Source organism: Rhipicephalus microplus, chromosome 8 (genome assembly GCF_043290135.1).
Source record: "Rhipicephalus microplus isolate Deutch F79 chromosome 8, USDA_Rmic, whole genome shotgun sequence".
Taxonomy (NCBI): Eukaryota; Metazoa; Arthropoda; class Arachnida; order Ixodida; family Ixodidae; genus Rhipicephalus; species Rhipicephalus microplus.
Window position 1 is genome coordinate 124,133,739 of NC_134707.1, and position 22,644 is coordinate 124,156,382.

Here is a 22,644-nt window from a genome sequence, read left to right on the forward strand (position 1 = left end):
CACTTTGATCGGGTGGCCAGTATCAACGAATGGGACGATGTTCGCAAGCTGCGCCTAGTTTACTTCTACTTGGAGGATTCTGCGAAGACGGGGTACGAGAACCACGAGGGCTCCTTTGCAACATGGCAAGAGTTTAGCCGACAGCTCCGTGACGCCTATCGCAACACCGAGAGGAAGGAGAGGGCTGAACAAGCCATATCCTGCAGAAACCAACGGCCGAACGAACGTGTATCTATGTTTGTCGAGGACATGCTTCGGCTCTTCAAGCGCGGACCCTGCCATGCCTGAGGAAAAGAAGGTGCGGCATTTGATGCGCGGAGTAAAAGAACAGCTTTTCGCTGGGCTCGTGCGCAATCCACCGACGACAGTCGCCCAGTTCATCAGTGAGGCAACTACGATGGAACGTACGCTGGAGCAGCGGTCGTCACAATACGAACGCCAGATCCCGGCCACCACGTGCTCTATCGGCTCTGACAGCGAGAGACAGACCCTCGCAGACTTCATTCGAAGTATCATTCGGGACGAATTGCGACAGCTTCAGGCAGTGGGATCCCATCCACCTGTGTCAGCCCTCGCGGATGTAATCAGACAAGAAGTCCGGCAGGCCGTCACAACCCTGGCCCCAATCACACCGCCGATTCCCGAGGCCCCAGTCCTGACATACGCAGCGGCATTGCGATCCCCTGCGCCTCCGGCTACAGACACTGCTATGCGCCCAAGGTACCATGCTATGCAGCCATTCCACGACACTGCTTCGAGCCCACCTCTCGGCTCAAGGTTCTCGAGCCCACCCACCTATCCGCCGTCTATCTCAAGAAAAAGTGGTAGCAAGGCAAGCACGTGGCGCACCTCGGATAACCGTCCGCTCTGCTATCACTGTGGCGAAGTGGGTCACGTATACCGCAACTGTCAATACCAGCAACTATGTCTCCCCGGCTTCCACCCTGATGCTCGATGCCTGCGCTACGGTGAGCGCCCCCGCGAAATTGAAGCCTATCTCACGGGCCGACGTACTCCTTCGACTATTCGCCACCACCAGTCGAGATCACCATCGCCTCGCCAGTCTACGTCACCCAGTTTGCCCTCATCGTCTTCCGCTCTTTTCAGTAGCCGGTCACCAAGTCCCCGCAGGGGAAACTAGGAACGGCGACTTCTGGGGGTGAAGTCGCGGCCCGGCGAACTGTAAAAGACCCTCCTTCGACGCAACGACCGGACGAGGGTGATTCCGGTTTTCCAGTGTTCTCCGACAGCAAAAAGATTGTTTCTGTCGAAATTGCCGTGTTCATCGACAATCATGCTGTTAACGCCCTCGTCGACACCGGTGCCGACTATTCCGTAATGAGCGCCACACTGGCATCTGAACTGAGGAAGGTTACCACGCCATGGCAAGGACCTCAGTTGCGCACGGCAGGTGGCCATCTGGTGACGCCTACTGGTATGTGCACGGCACGCATTCGAATACGTACGTCGACATTTGCGGGCTCTTTCCTCGTATTGCGCGTGTGCTCTCGGCCAGTCATTCTAGGAATGGACTTCCTTCGTGAATACGGCGCCGTCATCGACCTCCGTGAATTACTTGTGTCGTTCGAGGATCTTTTTTGCGCTGCAACTGACAGTACGCAATTCCCGAAAAGAGCGCTCCGTGTTACCGACGATTCTCTGACTCTCCCACCTTGAAGCAGCCTCTTTGTCAAAGTGGAATTGGGACAAGACGTGTCTGACGCGGTAATTGCAGAGGCCAATTTGTCTCTCCTTATTTCAAGACAAATCTGTGTTGCCCGAGGAATCATTCAGCCTAGCAATAGGCATGCTCACCTGCTGGTCAGGAACTTTAGCGACGAATATCGCCACCTAACGAGACACACTGCCATTGCATATTGTGAAGAACTTGCCGATGCCGATGGTCTGTCAACGTTAGCTTCATTTTCATCGAATGGCCACTCTGACGAGGCCTTCGTGAGCACTCTCGACGTAAACGAAAGACTACCTTCGGCTCAACGAGAAAGCCTTTTGCGTATACTCGGCTCATTTCAAGACTGCTTTGCCACTACGTCAAAGGTTAAACAGACACCACTTGCTCATCATCGTATCATCACGGAACCCACTGAGAGACCCATCCGACAACATGCCTATAGGGTGTCGCAAAAAGAGCAAGATGCTATACGTGACCAAGTCCAGCAGATGCTTCAGGACGACGTCATTCAGCCATCGACCAGTCCCTGGGCTTCGCCAGTTGTGCTAGTAAAGAAGAAGGACGGTACGTTGCGCTTTTGCGTTGATTACCGTAAACTGAACAAGGTCACCAAAAAGGACGTTTATCCTCTACCCCGGATAAATGACTCGTTGGACCGTATACGCAACGCCAAATATTTTTCTTCCATGGATTTACGTAGCGGCTACTGGCAAATCGCAGTGGATGAGCGCGACCGCGAAAAGACGGCGTTTATTACTCCCGACGGTCTGTACGAGTTTAAAGTGTTGCCTTTCGGTCTATGCTCAGCGCCAGCTACTTTCCAAAGAATGATGGATACGGTTCTCACGGGGCTCAAATGGCAATCATGTCTTGTTTACCTTGATGACATCGTGGTCTTTGCAGACACGTTTGAACAGCACGTCCAACGCCTTCATGCAGTTCTTCAGGCAATCAGAACAGCGGGGTTGTCTCTCAAACCCGACAAATGCCATTTCGGTATGAAGAACTGAAGTTCCTTGGTCACGTTGTGAGCCATGCCGGCATCCGCCCAGATCCCGAGAAAACCCGCGCCGTTGCCGCCTTTCCCGTGCCCACAAATGAGCGCGACCTACGCCGATTTCTGGGGCTCTGTGCGTATTACAGGCGCTTTGTCAAAAACTTCTCGAAGATTGCTGAACCCCTCAACAAGCTTACAAAAGACGGTGTCTCGTTTTTTTTGGGGTCCCGATCAGTGCCATGCGTTCGACACCCTCTGAAACCTCCTCCAGGCTCCGCCTGTACTAGGTCATTTTGACGAAAGCGCTGACACGGAATTACACACTGACGCCAGCAACGTTGGACAAGGAGCGGTATTCAGTGGCAAAATGGCGTAGAGCGCGTGATCGCTTATGCGAGCAGAACGTTATCCCCAGCGGAGAAAAACTATTCTGCAACCGAAAAGGAATGCCTCGCTGTTGTCTGGGCTATAACAAAGTTCCGCCCATACTTGTATGGCCGCCCATTCAGGGTAGTTAGCGACCACCATTCCCTTTGTTGGCTCGCGAATCTCAAAGATCCCTCAGGTCGTCTAGCACGATGGAGCCTTCGGCTACAAGATTTTGATGTCACCATGGTCCACAAATCTGGGCGGAAACACAACGACGCCGACTGTCTCTCACGTGCACCGGTAGAAAATGCCAACACTGACCTTGAAGACGACGACAATTTACTTTCTGCCGTATCAGCAACCAGCTTAGCTGAGCAACAGCGTCACGACTCGGAGCTCATCCCGCTCATTGACTACCTGGAAGGACGCAATTCCCACCTTCCTCGAAGCTTTGCACGCTCACTATCTTCCTTTTGTTTCCGTGATAGAGTGCTTTATACAAAGAACTTTCATCCTACACAAGCTATGTATCTGCTTGTTGTGCCAACTACGCTTCGTGGTGATATTTTACGTGCGTGTCATGATGAGCCATCATCCGGACACCTCGGCTATACGCGCACGCTGAAACGGATTCAACGCTCCTACTACTGGCCACGTCTCGCGAAGACTGTTAAGCACTACGTTCGCACATGTCGCGACTGTCAGCGACGTAAGATTCTACCTTTACGACCAGCGGGACTACTGCACCCAATTAGCCCACCAAAGGCGCCTTTTCATCAGATTGGTATGGGCTTGCTGGGATCATTCCCCATGTCTTCGTCTGGAAACCGGTGGATTGTCGTCGCTACAGACTACTTAACACGCTACTGTGAAACCAAGGCACTTCCAAAAGCCACCGCAGCAGATGTCGCCCAATTTTTTGTTAACAGCATCGTCTTACGTCACGGTGCTCCAGCTGTCGTCATAACTGATCGTGGGACAGCTTTCACCGCAGAGATGCTGCAGGAAGTCTTGCGATTAAGTGGCACAGAACATCGTAAAACAACGGCTTACCACCCGCAAGCAAATGGGCTGACTGAACGACTCAATAAGACAATTGCAGACATGCTGTCAATGTATGTGGACATCAATCACAAGAACTGGGACACCATACTTCCCTACGTAACTTTTGCGTATAACACTGCTGTTCAAGAAAGTACCGGTTTCACACCTTTTCGCTTAGTCCACGGTCACGACGTCACGACGATGCTCGACGCCATGCTCCTGCCCGACAACTTAGGAATATACCACACGGATGCCGCCAAATTCGCGCAGTGCGCAGAAGAGGCCCGTCAACTTGCTCGTCACCGTATTCAACGTCACCAAACCACAGACGCGCGCCGATACAATCTTCGCCACCGTGAAGTTATTTTTAAGCCAGGTGATAAAGTCTGGGTGTGGACCCCTACCCGACAGCGTGGACGTTCAGAAAAGCTTCTTCGCCTCTACTTCGGCCCTTACAAGGTTGTGCGACGTCTCAGCGACGTAACTTACGAGGTTCTCCCACAAGACAATTCGAGACGTTCCCATTTCACCCCGCAAACTCAAGTCATTCACGTTTCACGTCTCAAACCATACTTTTCGCGCTGTGAATCGCCAGTGAGTGACTGACTTCATTGATAACTTCGCGTCTTTCTTTTTGTTTCGTCTTTTCCTTACATTTTTCCTATTTTTCTTTTTTCTCATTTAACTTTTGCTCCCACAACCAACTACGTTATTCCGCCTTACGCCATTCATTTTGCTCGCATGCTACTTTTCATCTAATTTTCTTTTCTTTTTGTTGCCTTCATGTACAGCATCGAGACGATGCTTCTTGGGAGAGGGGGTAACGCCACTATTGATGAACGAGCCACTGTGGCTCATACGCAATTTTGGGCGTGAAGAAGAAGAGAACATCTTCGTTCCTCTGGTTCAAGTGAACTCCTGGCTGCAGGTCTTGTTTTGTTCGTGACAATATTAACTTCATCGCGGACAATGGTAACCACACGTTGGGAGACATACGCCGTAACTTTAGCAAAGCTCTACTGCGCTGAAACATACTTCTTTTTAAAACACTTGTGCACTCAAAATTTCAATACGTGGCTGCAATCTCTTACGCTCATCACGAACACTTCATTATAATTCTTCAACTTATTTATACAGCGCTACACACTTTATTATAATTTATTTTTACCATACACAAAGTCTTAAAGCAATTCAACACCTTTTGAAACTACCACTTTTGTCACCACGTTGCCTGTGCATCTTTCATTTAATCTACCATCACCCATTATTGCATCAAAAGGTCCACATTTCCGGATTATATCTTGATTTGTTTGGTAAAAACCCTCACACTGCTAATATTGAATGTACTTTCTGCAACACAAACACAGTTTCTTGCTCCTTCATACCGGTCACATCGGAATATTAGATCTGGATCGACATCGTTGCAGTATCTCATGACTCCCTTTTTTATCACTCCTTATTTGCCCACCAGGTTTGTGATAGCCCTATCTAGTCATCCGATGTAGTCCCCTCGCTACAGATTCGAAAATGCAGATGGCGTGCGGGCAACACCGACCAAACGCGAGCGTCTTCTACGTGCCCGCCGCTCTACTTCCTCCATGCCCCACCAACAATCCACCACGTACGGAGGCTATCGAGGAGACTGAGGGAGGCACTCGTTCTCTACACGCTTAGGCAAAGCTCACGCAGCGGCCACTCGGAGAGTAGTGGCACTTCGGACAGTAGCGGCAGAGTAACGCCATCTAGAAAATGAGACGAGAAATGCTCTTCTATTTCTTTTGTATTCTTTTCTTTCTTGTCTCTTCTTCTCACGGTTGCGTGTGATCGTGAAGAGGTTAGACTAAGAGGAGCTTCACCCTTAAAAAAATTGGCCTAATATCTGCATGTTTCACTGCAAATGTCATAGACTGACGATTGGCTTGCGTCTGGAGAAAAAAAACGTTTATTTGATGCTTTGTGTGAGAAAACCGGTGAATTGTATTCTGGAAACAGTGCGTTAGAATGTTTCGATCCATGCAGCGAAGGCGAACGAGCGCATCGAGGCACGCTAGACACAAGCGCAACCTGGCAGTTATCTTCGGAAACAAAGGAAGACGCGCGCATCTGTCTTGGAGGCGATAAGGAGTAGAACTCAAAGCTATGGGCAGGTGCCACCCCATGTCATCTTAGCAAATCGTTGGAAACACTTGCCTTTTAGGGACGAAGCTCCTTGTGGTGTGGGTCTGCCCCTCCTCAGTATGTATGTATGTATTGTCACGGGGTCGTGACGTGGCCGAAGACAGGAGACTTTGTGTTGGAATTTAACTGTTTATTTGGGCGAACCTGTGCACGGAAAACGGAAAGTCCGATTACAGTAGCCGTCTTGGACTGATAGCGGCGAACGGAGCGTCGGCCGTCGATCAACTACTGACAAGCGGCGAAGCACGTCGGCATTTATACTCTTGCCGTCGAATGTTCTAGCGTTATCGCTGGCGGTGGCGTAGGTTCCAGAATAATCTGTACAGTTCGCAGAGTAGGCGTGATCTTATTGAAATCATCTACTACAGTCCGGAAGCTTCTCGAAAACTGCAGGCGCGGTTTGCGCTGAGAATCAGTGGCAAAATGGCCACTGATTGTGTTTTGGGACGATAACAAAACTTGGTAAACTGAACGTGGCATTGCCCCCCTCTTAAAAAGGCATCGTCCCGACGCTTCAAATAAAGATGAAGGTACAACAATAATACAAAAAAACACTGTTTCAGTTTGTCAATGCGCATGAAACGGCTTGAGGCGCGCTACATGGACGACTTCAGGTCGCGATCGGTGTCGTTGAGAGTTCGTGATGCCGTCGGGGACAGCCTTGTAATCAAGTGGGCCGAGACGTCGCACCACCTTGTACGGTCCGAAGTACCGTCGCAGAAGCTTTTCACTTAGTACACGTCGGCGTATCGGCGTCCACAGCCAAACACGTTCACCGGGCTTGTATTCCACGAAGCGTCGTCGAAGATTGTAACGGCGGCTGTCGGTCGTCTGTTGATTCTTGATACGGAGACGCGCGAGTTGTCGGGCTTCTTCGGCGCGTTGAAGGTACTCACTCACATCGAGGTTTTCTTCGTCGGTGACGTTGGGTAACATGGCATCGAGAGTCGTTTCCGGGCTCCTTCCGTAGACCAATTTGTATGGAGATATCTGCGTCGTCTCCTGCACCGCCATGTTGTATGCGAAGGTCACGTACAAAAGAATGACGTCCCACGTCTTGTGGTCGACATCGACGTACATTGCCAGCATGTCAGCGATCGTCTTGTTAAGCCGCTCGGTGGGGCCGTTGGTCTGTGGGTGGTACGCTGTCGTCGGGCGGTGGTTGGTCTGGCTGTATGCCAAGATCATTTCAGTTAAGTCGGCAGTAAATGCCGCTCCTCTGTCGGTGATAAGGACCTCCGGGGCACCGCGACGTAGGGCGATATTTTCGACGAAGAACTTAGCTACCTCGGATGCACTGCCTTTGGGAAGGGCTTTTGTCTCGGCGTAGCGGGTGAGGTAGTCGGTAGCTACCACGATCCACTTGTTTCCGAAAGCCGACGTCGGGGACGGCCCCAGTAGGTCCATACCAATCCGCTGGAAAAGTCGGCAAGGTGGATCAATTGGCTGCAGAAGTCCCGCTGGCCTTGTCGGCGGTGCCTTGCGTCGCTGACAGTCCCGGCATGTCTTCACATAACGAGTGACGTCGGTGGTAAGACGTGGCCAGTAGTACCTTTTTTGTATCCTCGCGAGCTGTTCTTGCTTATGGTTCGGAAGTCTGGGATTGACATGGAAAGCTATGGGAGAGGCTTGGTTCCTCTGAGCAGGTTACGCAGAATTGGCGAGGGTGAAAGCACTGGTGGCTTCAACGATTTCTTCGATGTATGCGACCATTGTTCCTTTGTTCACATGTTTGTACACATTGCTGAAATTCGTGAGCATAATCGTTGCTTTGCCTCCCCGCAGCTCTGCAATTCCTCTTGCGGCGCAAATATTTTGGGTGACCAACAGATGCTGACTGCCTTCAACGACGCCTCCCAAGTTAGGCGATTTAAGAGCGCCGACTGAAATAATGACGCTTGAACGAGGCGGAATGGTGACTTGTTTTTCCAGCACATTCAAGGCATGGTTTCCTGACGGCGTGCGCGGCGGTAGTGCTTCTTTTGTGGATAACGTTATCGATATTTTTAGGTTGATGACAGCACCATGGAGGCATAAGAAGTCCATGCCAAGAATGACATCTCTTGAGCAACGCTGTAGGACTACGAAGTCTGTAGGATAACTACGGTCGTTAATGGTGACTCTCGCTGTGCAGATTGCTGCAGGCGTTACGAGAGGACCTCCGGCTGTGCGGATTTCAGGGCTTTCCCAAGCTGTCCTAACTTTTTTTTTAACTTTGCGGCGAACGACCCACTGATGATGGAGTAGTCGGCTCTAGTATCGACGAGAGCGGTCACACTGTGGCCGTCGATAAGAACGTCGAAGTCGCTAGTTCGCCGTCTCGCATTACAGTTAGGGCGTGGCGTCGGGTCACGGCTGCGTCGGCTTGTTCCGCTGCTTTCATGTTGCGTCGTCAGGTCACCTTCGGTAAGTGAGGTTTCACCGTCAGGGCTTTGCCTGGTTGGCGTTCTGTTCGGAAAGCTCCATCGCGGCGTCGTCATCGTCGGAGGATCTTCGGTAGTTCGTCGCACAGCAACCGAACCTCCACCGGTTGCTGCCCTTAGTTTCCCGGATACGGGCTAGGAGACCGGCCCCGCGTTGGGCCAGAATACTGCCGGTGGTGCGGTGACGTGCGGCGGCTGGGCGACGGCGAACGCGAAAAGCTTCGTTGTGTTCACTGAGTTCCTGTCAGGTAGTCGGCGATGTCACATGGCCGTTCTCCTGGCTGTGGAGGCGGCGTATTGACGGCGAAGCCACGCAGTCCCATCTGTCGTTACTGGCAACGGCGGTATGTGTGTCCGGCCTCGCCGCAGTGGTAGCAGAGCGGGCGGTGGTCAGGGGTGCGCCAGACGTCAGTCTTCCTCAGCGTGCTGCGCTGGGCCGCTGGCGAACGGTATGACGTCGGTGGGGGTGGTCGCGGCGGTGGCGTCTATTGAAGGAAGTGCGATGGGGCGGCGTTTTGGCGTGGACTGGCAGGAGCGTTGTGACGCACTGCAGCAGCGTAGCTCATAGCTTCCGGCTCGGGCAGCGGTGCTTGGGGAATTCAAAGCGATTGCCGAACTTCTTCTCGCACAATGTCGGCGATCGAATCCACTTGAGGCTGCGCCGAAGGCAACAGTTTGCGCAGCTCTTCCCGCACGATCGCTCGGATCGTTTCACGCAGGTCGTCGGAGTCACTGGCTTGAGCAGCAGAGCATTCAGGAGTCAGGCGACGATTATACTGTCGGATGCGCATGTCCAGGGCTTTTTCGATAGTGGTCGCTTCGGCTACAAATTCTTGGACGGTGTTCGATGCATTCCTCATCAGTCCCGCGAAGAGCTCCTGTTTGACCCCTCCCAGGAGGAAACAAACTTTTTTCTCCTCAGGCATGTCTCGGTCAGCGTGACGGAATAGGCGGGTCATTTCTTCTGTGAAAATGGCGACATTTTCATTTAGTAGCTGAACCCGGGTCTGTAATAAAGCAGCGGCCCTCGTTTTGCGAGCGACGCTCGTGAACGTTTGCAGGAATGCGCCGCAGAAAACATCCCACGTTCGGAGCGTGGACTCCCAATTTTCGAGCCCGGTCCTTGCGGTGTTTTCAAATAGAAGAACACACGACGGAGCTTTTCGTCATGATACCATTGGTTGAGGGCGGCCACACGGTCGTATGTTTGTAGCCAGGACTCCGGGTCTTCGAACGATGACACATGTAAAATTGGTGGTTCCCTGGGTTGATGAATGACGATCGCGGGCTCAGACGCTGTGTTTGTTAGTGTCGCCGAAGTAGAGGTCATGACCTTGGTCTTCTGCAGCTTGTCTTGTGGAGGCCCGTGCTCGGCTAGTATACCTTGCTGCCAGCGGCTTGTTCGCAGCTCCTGGTTTGTGTCGGTGTCTTTTCCGCGACGTGGGCTGGGTTCACAGCTTGACGGGGGCGTCCAGTACATGAACGAAGCAGCACCTCCGCCAGATGTCACGGGGTCGTGACGTGGCCGAAGACAGGAGACTTTGTGTTGGAATTTAAATGTTTATTTGGGCGAACCTGTGCCCGGCAAACGGAAAGTCAGATTACAGTGGCAGTCTTAGTCTTGGACTGATAGCGGCGAACGGAGCGGCGGCCGTCGATCAAGTACTCACAAGCGGCGAAGCGCGTCAGCATTTATACTCTTGCTGTCGAATGTTCTAGCGTTATCGCTGGCGGTAGCGTAGGTTCCAGAATAATCTGTACAGTTCACAGAATAGGCGTGATCTTATCGAAATGATCTACTACAGTCCGGAAGCTTCTCAAAAACAGCAAGCGCTGTTTGCGCTGAGAATTGTGTAGTGTTTTGGGACGATAACAAAACTTGGGAAATGGAACGTGGCAGTATGTATGTATGTATGTATGTATGTATGTATGTATGTATGTATGTATGTATGTATGTTTGCATGTATGTATGTATGTTTGTATGTATGTTTGTATGTATGTATGTATGTATGTATGTATGTATGTAGCCACCGGTGGCACATACCCGCCCTAGAGCGGGTATGTGCCACAGGGGTTGCGAGATGGGAGATGGAGGTACTTGGAGTGTTCAATAGATGGACGCACGGAAGGACGAGCACACGTACGGATGAACAGACAGGCTAGCAGATGGACAGACGGATGAATGGACGCGCGGACTTACGGATGGGTGTACGCACGAGCGTACAGACAGGCGGATGGACGGACTCATGGGCGGATGCACGGACAGATGAATGGACGCATGGATTGACGCACGAATGGTCGTGCGGACGGACGGAAGCAAGAATGAACGGACTGACAGAAGCATGGATGGGCTGACGGACGCTTCGCCCCACTCATCATTCACTCTGTGGAGATGCTGTGATTTTTTTAGCATAGCGTTGCATTGTCAGCTCAGCGTGATAAACGCTATGATCCTTAAAATTACTTATGTATGCCTTCGCTATATAGATACATACAGAATAATAATATGTCGTTATGGTGCCTCAGATATGCGCAAAGTTCTTTTTAACAGACAATTGCACTAGTATGAGCGCTTGAACTTGAGCAATATTGGTGGGTGTTGCGAATGCGGTTGACCGTTTGGGGGATCGTGTGAGGCCGTTTAAAGTATCGTTACTGTGGACAAACAGACAAACTTACCGACAGCCAGACAGACAGACAGACAGACAGACAGACAGACAGACAGACAGACAGACAGACAGACAGACAGACAGACAAACCGACCGAACTTTTTTCGTCGAAGTACCCCTATCGTCTTTAAAAACCCAGAAGGTAAGCATTTGTCCCACAGAACCGAACTGGCAACCTCTCCATTCACAGGTGGTGTAAAACATTCATTATTATGTCGCGCGGTGCTAACCACTACCCTACGAAGCGTACGTCGTCCGGGTAAACTCAAGGCAGAGTTGTTAATGGCAAGCCATTGTTATACACTTTACCGCACCTGCGGGCCTCATAGCCTTGAAAGTTTACCACGTTTCAGTTATCAGTGGCGAGATGGCGTGACGGGCTAGTGTTGGGCGCGCTGTAATTGTCATCCTCTCCATGAAGCCCCGCATCCACAAAGCGTGGTCTCTCCTGGGCGCACGCTTATAAGACTCACAATTCAGCAGAGGATTCACACGATGATGCGGCCGCATTTACGAAAGGAGCGTGCAGCTGACATAAGACAAAGGAAGAATTGGGACAGCTGTTCGAGCATGGCTTCTGCGCGCGTTTCATGCGTTTTTCTTGCTTTTTTAAAGCGCTCTTCAAGTGTTGAGTTGTTCATCCACGCTCGTCTTGCGTATACTAATATCCTGTGTGCTTTCGTCTTGAAGCGTGTGATGCGACTTTCGAGCTGCTTGCCGTAATTAACGTAACTTTGCAATGATGTTGCTTGAACAATGAACAATAAATGCTCAAGTAACTATAAAAGGGGATCAGCAACGGTTTTCTTTTGCGAAAATCAATAGTTGCACTATACGCTTTTTAGAATAGCCAGTTCGCACGTGGATTACGTGATTTCCAGAAACTTCGATTTTAAACATTTATTATTTACACCCCTCTAGTTTGTTATCAGCAGGTTACCGACACGTGGAGAAATATTAGGAGGAAAAATATTATCTACATAATTTTGTTACTTACAGTTTCATTCTTTCTTTTGTTGTGTGTTTTTTGCGTTCATTGTGTTTCTTCAGGTGTAAATATTAATTATAAATTTTGGTGTATTGTATTTGTTCTTGAAACACATGTATTACTTTCTATGTTTATTTTGTAATATACTTTAATGTATTATTAGTACTTAATTTCAAGCTTCAACTCTTTTTGCCTGCGATCTATTTGCTAATGTTCAGCGATATTTCTTGCGATTTCTAACATAAATTGCTGTTCTGAGTATATATAAATTGTTAGCCTCACCTAAATATAGCTATTAACTAAATATAGTGAATACGCAAAAAATAAACTGAATCTAACACTGATCGCTTTTGTATTACATCGTGAACTTACGATTGCCTCTCTTTAAAACTAAGTGTCTTGACTGTACGTGACACTTCGTTCAGTGCGAACATTGTGGTGCGAAAATTGGCCCAGACTGCCATCGTAAAACGTCAACGTAGCAGTTATTCACGTGATTTCTTTCTCGTCAATAATTAAGGGATCATTGCACTGTAGACACTGAATTTCACATAGGGCTTCTACAAAATATCTATAAACATGCAGCACACAAGTACCTCGTAATACTCCTTTGGGCAGCAAGGCGAAGCCTTTGGCGCCTGTTTTCTCTCTCCAGCCTTTGTATCTGTAGGAGAAAAAAAATAGCAGATTCTGCTAAACATTCGAAGGACTCCAATTCGAGGCCTGCCTGCTGTAAATGTGGCAATTATTAAATCATGTTCCACGCCTTTCGTATTGGACTGCAAAGGGTTTAGTAGACATTCTTAGCTAACTATTAGAGTTTTCTGCCTACTGCGTTGTTCAGTACTTCAACGTAATATGCACACATACGCAATACGAAGAGTATCCAACCTTTTGCCCCACCGCAGTGGTCTGTTTGTTAAGGTACTCGGCTGCTGACTCATAGGACGCGGGATCAAGTACCGCCTCCGGCGATTGCAATTTCAATGGAGGCGAAAATGCAGTAGGCCCGTGTGATCACGTTTATCGGGTGCGCGTTAAAGAACCCCCGGTGTTCGATATTTCTGAAGCCCTCCACTACGGCGTCTCTCATATTCTTATGGTGTTTTTGGAACGTTAAATCCCACAAATCAATCGAGACTATAATCATCACATATCCTATCCATCCGACTTTTCTTTTCTTTTTGTGAACACCTGATGGATTTCAGAAATGAGTACTTGCATCAGTATACCTTGAAACATTGTGCACGGGTGCGAACGTTTTCCCGCCTCCTGATAGCGCCAGTTGCTGGGACGCAGTGTTCGAGTGAGACGGTGCGCAGTGCAGTCAGCGGTATTTTTTTATTGCAAGAAGAATAACTGAGCAACTGGAACAACGCTACTGCATTAAATTTTGCGTGAAATTGGGTGACAGCGAAGTGAAAAGCGAATTAAAGATTTAGACGGCGTTCGGTGCTGATGCTATGAGGAGCACACATATTAAAGATGGTAGAACTGGTTTAAAGACTGTCGCACAACGGTGGAGTGTGAGCCACGCTCCGGTCAGCCATGATCATAGAAATCACACAATCGTTGCCAAAGTGAACGTTATGGTTATGCGGGACTATCGCGGGACTTTCTTAGAAATCCTGGGAGAGGTTGGCACCAGCACTTTTCTTGCAGATTTCACTATGACGAAGCATTTGGCCATAAAGAGAGTTGCGGCGAAATTCGTGCTGAAGCTGCTCACGGCGAGCAAAAGCAGCTTAGTGTTGAAGTCTCACAGGACGTGCTGGATTCCACAGAGGCCCCCGACTTCAAGAACACCATAATCCCTGGTGACGAGCCTCGGGTGCACCGGTAAGACAGAAAAACCAAATACCATTCTTCACAATAAAAGCACTCCAAGTTACCCAATTGAAAGAACCCCCGGGCAAGCGCGCAGCAATCTCAAAGTGACTCTCAATGCTTTTTTCTTGAAATCTGTTGTATGGTACACCACGAGAACCCACCACAAGGTCCGACAGTAAAAAAAAAACAAATAAATACAACAGCGGTGTCTTTCGTCACTACGCGATTCTGTGCAGGAAAAAAAGTTCTGGTCAGCAGGAGATCCGCACATTCATAGCGACAATGCTCCTGCAAATATATCGAAAGGGAGCAAATTATTGCTGCTACTATACAGTTGAGCTAAACAGCATTACAATACAGGCATTCTGGGAATGCTGCCAAAAATGGCAGCACAGCTGGGAGATGTGTGTGAACTCAAAAGGAGACTACTTTGATGGTGAATAAGTTTCTAGTGCTCCAGTCATGCCAGTTTTTCTTTCTTCGGCTAAAGGTTGGATACTTTTCGAAGAGGTCGCGTATGCGAAACCATTGAAAATATTGAGCGAATATTTTTGTTTTTGGAATAAAATTTCAATTGATGGGCTGCACCTGGTTGTGCACGCTTCTTTTTTTGTGTGTGTTCCCGCTCTTTTAGCTCCGTTGCACCTCAAAACTGGCATCTGCAGCAAAAGCTTGCCAATGCTGGCAAAACTTAGCGAGGTTGATCACTAGCTCCGCAGATGGCTTTAGCCTTGTACCACTAACACAAGCTGCGCAGTTTCTATTTCATATTTATTTTTTTCTCTTCTCTAGTTCTGTGACTTCTCTCGCCCAACAGAATTATTGGAGGTTTTCAGTACGCCCAGCAAAATGCTTTGCGTTTACTACAAGCGGAACACCGGGTGTGAGCTACGCGTGTGGGCCCTGGAAAATATGACCACTTAAGCTCCTTAGTAGCGCCGAACAGGCGCTTTTATCTACTTTTGATTTTTGTCGTGATGCTTCAGCAGCAAAGTAGTTGCATTGTTTGGGCATTTTTTTAGAGACATAATACAAAATTTATCCTGCAGGCTTAGTGATGGCTGTCGTGGGATTTCGGATGATATAGGTTACGTCTTTGTAAGTTGTTTTTCAACATTTATAAACGGTGTCACTTGACGCGGTGGAAGATGTGGCACACGCTATTCAGTACTACGCTACGCCTTTGCATTGCCGGAGCACAGGACTGATTTAAAGGCTCTATTGCATCTGGCGGCGGAGAAATCGGCACACATGTTGTGAGGGCGACGAATGTTCGCCATGAAAGTTGTCTGTTACCTGCAGGCTGATAACAGCAGGCTTGAAGAACTCAAGTATTACAACTGAAATCAGCATATTAAACATAGTCACTGTCAAACTGTTCCGCCTCTGTCAAAATTGCCTTCAAAGGGACGCTAGAGACAACTAAGGAATTGGTTTAGATTAACAAGTTAGCCACATAGAAACTGAACTCAGTTAAATTCATCATCACAGGTTCAATGATGAGGGAATAAATTACGTTCAATACCACTTTTGATTTACGTGTCGAAAAATCCACGCGTGATATTACGATTTCAATTTGTCTTCAGCATATTCTGATTCTTCGACTGAACGAAATTTCACAAAATTCAGTATGTTGAGTCTATGACCTCCTCAGATGACAAGGTTCTCTATTTCTACAGATTAAGAACTGCATAGGCTCTAGTAGAAGGCGTCAAGACATGTGACGTCATGGCGCCGAAACATCCAGGTGGTGTCACCACCAACATTTTCTTTTTGCGCGTCTTCTAAGTTACCAAGTGTGTTCTCGCCAGAAGCGAGCTGTTTCTGGTACTGTGAAAGTGCACTTTACTAATACGAGACACATTGCTGTGCTGTTTTGGGTCCCTTTAATGATGCGCTATGTTGAGCTTTTATGCGTAGCAGTACAGCTGAACTTTACGTAACAGTGCGTGTAACAATGTTTTACTTCTCGCAGTAACGTATTGATGCAGCACAAGATGATTTGGGCTTCGGAGAAGAACAGGCGCACCTTTTCCTCAAGCTCACTCCTGGATGGCCGAAAGTGGTGACGTGGGGAGGCGCTTCCGTCGTTGTGGCACTCTTCCTCAACCTCCATCTCGATGTCGTTCAACTGGCTGGTCAGCTTCTCGATTTCTCTGAGTATTTTGCCGAAGAAAAAGAGAACACGTAAAACTGGTTGCTATGTGGCGGAAATCCTGTACTTAACCATCGAGGTCTCGCACGGGATGAAAAAATTATCAGGTTAGGTTGGTGTAAAGGAGTTTTTTTCAGCGCCCGTCAAGCTAGATCACCTGCGTAAGCTGACTCATCCTGCCAATTAAAAGATATAAGAATGCCCAAAAAAGCACTCAAATCCTTTAGTTGCCGTGCGCTGAAGGAGTGGTATACATTTTAGCACAACGTGGCGGGAAATACATGGGCCAAACTGGCTGATCTATGAATGATCGCTTGGAGGAGCACAAACAAAACCTAGCTCAGACAAAAATGAGCAGCTCTCTTCACACTACAATGTTTGTGGTCAATTATTTGGCATAATCAGATGCCACAACGAAACGTGCCGGAAATCGCACCAGCTAAAACTATGTCATCATTGGGCGAAATGTGTCAGCACACCATCAATTGTGTTCTTCCTAAATTCCTCAGTGTGCTGAAACTGTCACGTGGTCAAAGTAAAAACGATGTATATATGTACGGCGGATCTGCAACAAAAACCAGCTGCTAGAGCGCTTTTGTTTGTGTGCCTGCAGTGTGTTTCGTCCGTGTTCACTAGCGCTACCCTCCCATGATATCAAAAGTTGATAGAAAAATGCTCGACACATTGCTATTTTTCGCGGAGGGCCTCCGCCGCGGTTATCTAGTCGCTAAGGTACTCGAATGCTGACCCGCATATCGCGGGGTCAATCGCGGCTGTGGCGGCTGCATTTTTGATGGAGGCCAGAATGCTGTAGGCCCGCGTGTTCAGGTATGGGTGCCTGTTAAGGAACCCCATATGGCCGAAATTTCCGAAGCCCTCAACTATACGGCATCTGTCATAATCATATGGATGTTTTGGGACGTTATAATCCACGTATAAATCAATTTTCGCGGAAGTACTCTTTTTTCAAAAAAAACAGGGATATGTTGATGGGACATATGTACTTTTGATGACCCTTATTAATGGCTCCTGTTAAAACTAATGCATGGAAATGATTCTTTCTTTTTTTCTTGCAACCGAAGGACATCGGATTCTGCAAATGTGCCGACCAGAGAACAGTAACCAGATGTGCCCACCAGGGACGATTCACTGGACTACCTAAATTACTAGAGACATTGATTTCGGAGACAATAAATTGTTCCATGCAATGTCTTTCTGTGCTAACCTAGATTTCTCTCCCCTAGTAGAGTACACTGTATTCTAAATCGTCAAACATTCATTCTAAACACAGTGATTCCTAAGATATAGTCAATACAGGGTTACCTGAGGTTTCAAAATTACCACTACACTCAGTGAGGTGCAGGATATTTGTAAACAAGTGTTCTTCTAAAATTATTTGTTTCAGCAAAGTTGCCTGAATGATGTGCAGAACATGGCCCAAACAATGTTACAGTGTTACTTATTGTTGCATGATTTTTTCTTGAATAATTAAGCCATGTTGCTTGCTACGATGTTTCTTGGCATTGTTGTGGGGAAGCTACTAAAGGCAGACATTATCCACATTTGAGCAATATTGAAAGGCGACAATTCGATAATGTTGCAGCGATGTCTTGTGCTACTAGGGTAGGTGCTTCTTATTCTAGTCCTTACCTCTTTCTGACTTTACAGTCTGATTTTCATTTCGTCTTGGATTGGTTATTACCATTGTAAAAATGTTGAATCATTGTTCTTATTTAACTCTGGGCTTTACCAAGGTTCCTGAAAAACATTATATTTGGCACGCGAATGTTAATGAGTACATCACCAAGGCTAGGCACACAAATTCAGAGTGCATTTTAGGGCCATCAAGATATGGCTGTAATCGCAGCAGAGTCCACTCACTCACCTCTAGCAGAGCGACAACTCTGCCTCTAAGTACTGAGCAGCTTAGTTTCAAGTCTTGTCAAGGGATAAGGGCAGCAATATTTAAACAAAAGCGGTGATGTTATGTTCTGCCGCACAATAAAGCTTGTCATATCGTCAATACCTTAACTATTAGCTCTGATGTAGTTAGCTTGTGATCGATGACTGCATTGTATTTCAAATTTTTGCAAAACTGATCTTCGGGGGTTTACATATTTACTGTGACGCAATAGCCATTATGTCCAAAGTGACGTCAGTTCAAAGTATTGATGTTGTAGTTTTAAGGGGTGATGCTCCTAAAGCGCGAGTTTGTTCTCCTAGCTCGTACGTGACAGCCTAGTAAGATGACTCACTCAGCAGGTGCGGACAAGCGCATGGACAGACAGAAAGAAAGACGGACGAACGGATGCACAGACAGACCGACAAACGGACACACGGATGGGCGATCAATGGTTTACGGATAAAACCATCCGTCTGTCTGTGTCTGTTCATCCATCTGTCTGCCTGTCCATCCATCCGTTCATCTGTGTGTCTGTATATTTGTGTGTCAGTCCATCCGTCTGTGTGTCTGTGTGTCCATCTGGCCACCAGTCTTTCTATCTGTATGTATGTATGTATGTATGTATGTATGTATGTATGTATGTATGTATGTATGTATGTATGTATGTATGTATGTATGTATGTATGTATGTCCATCCATCCGACCATCCATACGTCTGTCTGTCTGTCTGTCTGTATGTCTGTCTGTCTGCCTGTCTGTGTGGCTCCTTGGAATGAACAGACGCTTCGCCACACTCATCATTCACTCTGTGTATATGCTGTCAAAACCACTAACACCATCTAGTTATAATATTCCCAAGGAAATTAGGGAGCCTTCATGACCACTTTGTTTAGGGTGGAGACATCTTAGAAAGTTCCTTAAAAAAATTTCGCCATAATCAGCAGCCGATCGGTCCCGCTGTTGCCAGATTCTGCCAAATTTATCATAATTTTATGTGCGCTGCCATTTTGGAGCGAGCCATACAATCCCCGCTGCTACTCGTGATCTGCAAGATTATAGGTGACTTCGATAAATTAGGCGTGAAATGTCGGTGGCGTCCAGCGTCAGCGTCAACACAAAATATTAGATGCATGAAGCGCGAAATGTAACCGTCGGTGGCGTACCAAGCGTCGGCGTCAACATGCTAGCAGGGCCTCCCGTTACATGCATCAAGCTCGAACTGTAGCCTCCAGTGGTGTCGAGCGTCGGAGTCAACACTCCACATGCATCAAGCTCAAAACATAACCGTTGATGGCGGCGTCCAGCGTCGGCGTCAACACGCTAGCAGCGCCTCCTGTTACATGCATCAAGCTCTAACCGTGACCATCGGTGCTGTCCAGGGTCGGAGTCAACACGCCACATGCATCAAACTCGAAACATAACCATTGGTAGCATCGTCCAGCGTTGGCGGCAACACTAATCATCACGGCCATCAAGCTGGAATTGTAACGGTCAGTGGCGTCTAGCATCAGCGTAAACACGTTACATGCAAAGCTCGAAACGTAACCATCGGTGGCGTCATCCAGCGTCATGAGCGCGTCAACAAGTTGTATCCATCAAGCTCAAAACGTTACCGTCCGCGGTGTCTAGCGTCGTCGTCAACACGTCGCATGCATAGAGTTCGAAACGTAACCATTCATTTGCCCACCCATGCTTGCGGCCATGCGTGCGTTCGTCCGCTTCACCCCACTCGTGATCACCCACCTCGTGAAAACATTGTGATTTTTGTGGTACCTGGGATTTAGATGTATCTAATGATTCGTGTTGACAACGACGTTGGACGGCACAGTTGTTTACATTTCGCGCTTGAAGCATCCACTGCTTCGTGTTGACGCCGACACTGTATGACCCCGACGGACACATTTCACGCTTGTGCATCTACTGGTTTGTGTTGACGTTGACACTGGACGACACCAACGGTTAAGTTTCACGCTTGACGTATTTTCTGTTTCGTGTTGACGCCGACGCTGGAAGCCAATGAAAGACACATTTCACGCTTGATGCACCTAACGCTTCGTGTTCACGCTGACGCTGGATGACACCAACGCTTACATTTCGCGCTTGATGCATCTACTGTTTCGTGTTGACGCCGACGATGGACGCCACCGACGGACACATTTTACGCTTGTGCATTCATTGTTTCATGTTGACACCGACGCTTAACGAAACCGACGGACACATTTCACGCTTCATGCATCCACTGCTTCATGTTGACGCCGACGCTGCGCCGTATTCTCGAGGATTAAATGGAGCCAGGCGTCCACGTAGTGCGGGCCACAATATGGCACGATAGCGCGGCATTGCTTTCTGGCAACATTGTGTTTAGGCAGGCGGAGAAGCGTTGGTAGCATGTAGCGCATCAAAGGCAGGCATCTCCCTAAAACAGGCGGTCATGTAAGCTCCCTAAAGGACATTTACAAGCAGCGCCATCTATGGAGCAACCCATAAACTATACCTGGCTACATACTACTACTACAACTACTAGTAATACTACTACTACTGCAGAGAAGAGAACGACCCGTGACGTAAGGAGCTTCACAAATAAAACATGGCTGATCCTTGCATCATAAGAATCGGTAAAACGCGAAAGTAAAGCGTGTCTTTACAGAAGTATTTTAAGTTAACTTTACGTTAATAAATGACAGGTTGCACGCAGTTCATTGGTGTTTGACAGCTATAGCACAGCTTAGCATCAATGCACGCATGTTGACGCTTAGTGACACAACTAATCACGCTGACTCAGGTTCATCATGAATGAATAAACAAAGGTTTGTGGTCGTAGGTGCTTGTGGTAGCTGTAGTAAACGGGGATTTTAGAACCAGGCAAATCAATGTACTAGCCAGAAGAGCGTGGCTAATTCGACGCCAAACTTGTGCCAACGTCGCCAACTAGCGGCATGTTGGAGCTCACAATTGAACACCACTGCCCGACCAAAGAGAAACTGAACGCACATCCCGTTTTCCCTTTAGAGGCCGCAAATATTCGCGGTGCGAGCTCAAGGCGCTGTCACACCGAAGGCGGGGTGGCCAAAACGGCGAGGCGGCAACGCGGGAAGCGGGAACAGGCTCCCCTCCAGGCGGCGATAGCGGGAGAAAAACCAGGCGGCAAAGACGACCGCTCTCCGAGCAATTTTTTGCCGCCTGCCGAGGCTAGCCGCTTTGCCGCAGCCAATCAGAATAGCACGCAGCTGAAGCGCGGTGGTGGCGCGGATGCACGTTTGGGAAAAGCATTACCCCGTCATAGCGACACCTGCACAAACGCGTGAGATGCCCGCCTCTTCTGTCGTGCGGCCAGCCAAAAAAATGCATGCAGTCTGAACAGGTTCACGCACTCGCCGCCTCACCAATTCGAAAATCGCGCTTTGCCGTTTTGCCACGCCGCCTTCGGTGTGGAAGAGCCTTAAGTGGGGTACGCGGAGTTTAGGCCAGGCGAAGCCGGTGGGCGTCCGGGAGCTATTTTGAATGAGAATGTATTTTTTCCTCGGGCTATGTCAGGCATCCGGTGTTCTCCGAGGAGTTTTATGTGCACCGGCAGATGTTATCTCTCCACTTTCCCTACCTCTCCCATAGCGATGCGTGCGTGCGCACGCGCTTATCCTCACCCCTAGTAACCGGAGCATGTGGTGGTGGTGGTGGTAGTGATTAGAAGATGAGAAAGGCACCTAATTTCAGCAACCCGGTCGGGAGCACAGCGCAGTACCTACATGTGGTGTGGAGAATATAGGAGAGGATAGGTACAGTGCTCTGCCGCTCTTTCTCTCACCCTTCGCTCTCTCTCCGCCCTGCACCCCACTTTCCACTTGCTCGTCCGCTCACGCCTCACTCTCAACCGTTTCCTGGCTGCACGCCTTTCAAGAACATACGGAAATGCGTGCATGAGACGCCACCATACAGTAACATAGCTATGTTACTCTATGACACCACTGTGAAACGGTAACTCAAAGCCAATACAATGTTTTGTTTACTGAATAGTACTTTGTAACCGTGCACGCTGTAGTGACTAGAGCTTGAAACGCATACCACGTTTCTCGCGGCAAAAAACTCCCCGTGCGGCTAACGGCGCTATTGGCTGCACGGTGTAAGAAAAAAAAGGAAACATTATTCTTTTAACGCTGGATTCTCATGTGCAAAACATCTATATGAACGCAAGGCTTTACATTGGCGAATCCTCAAGATTCCCTTTGGTGAGGTGGGGGCATTTTTTTATGGGCGAAGCTCCTTATGCCGTCGGTCATATGTCCCATGTCATCATCGTAGTAATAGCCACCTCTCGATTAGTCCTTAGAATGTCCGCTGGATGATGGCACTTGTGTGTTATCAATATACATATCATGAAAAGATGCGAAATAATGGTAC

At 48.4% G+C, this 22,644-nt stretch overlaps 1 protein-coding gene and 1 long non-coding RNA gene across 4 annotated transcripts in view; one reads left to right on the forward strand and one right to left on the reverse strand.

Moving 5' to 3' along the window:
- LOC119165899 (uncharacterized) overlaps window positions 1-17,547 on the forward strand; it is a 70,049-nt gene extending 52,502 nt beyond the window's left edge. Inside the window, exons 2-3 of the long non-coding RNA XR_005109070.2 lie at window positions 16,167-16,329; window positions 17,429-17,547. This is a non-coding gene — a long non-coding RNA (uncharacterized LOC119165899). The remainder of the gene's footprint in view (window positions 1-16,166; window positions 16,330-17,428) is intronic.
- The window catches only part of LOC119165489 (uncharacterized), a 385,136-nt gene that overhangs the window by 129,720 nt on the left and 232,772 nt on the right, over window positions 1-22,644 (reverse strand). For all 3 annotated transcript variants that reach the window (XM_075872576.1, XM_075872575.1, XM_075872573.1), the window contains exons 14-15: window positions 16,221-16,347; window positions 12,958-13,025 (exon numbers count right to left, since the gene is read on the reverse strand). In XM_075872576.1, the coding sequence (XP_075728691.1) occupies window positions 12,958-13,025; window positions 16,221-16,347 (195 nt within the window). The remainder of the gene's footprint in view (window positions 1-12,957; window positions 13,026-16,220; window positions 16,348-22,644) is intronic.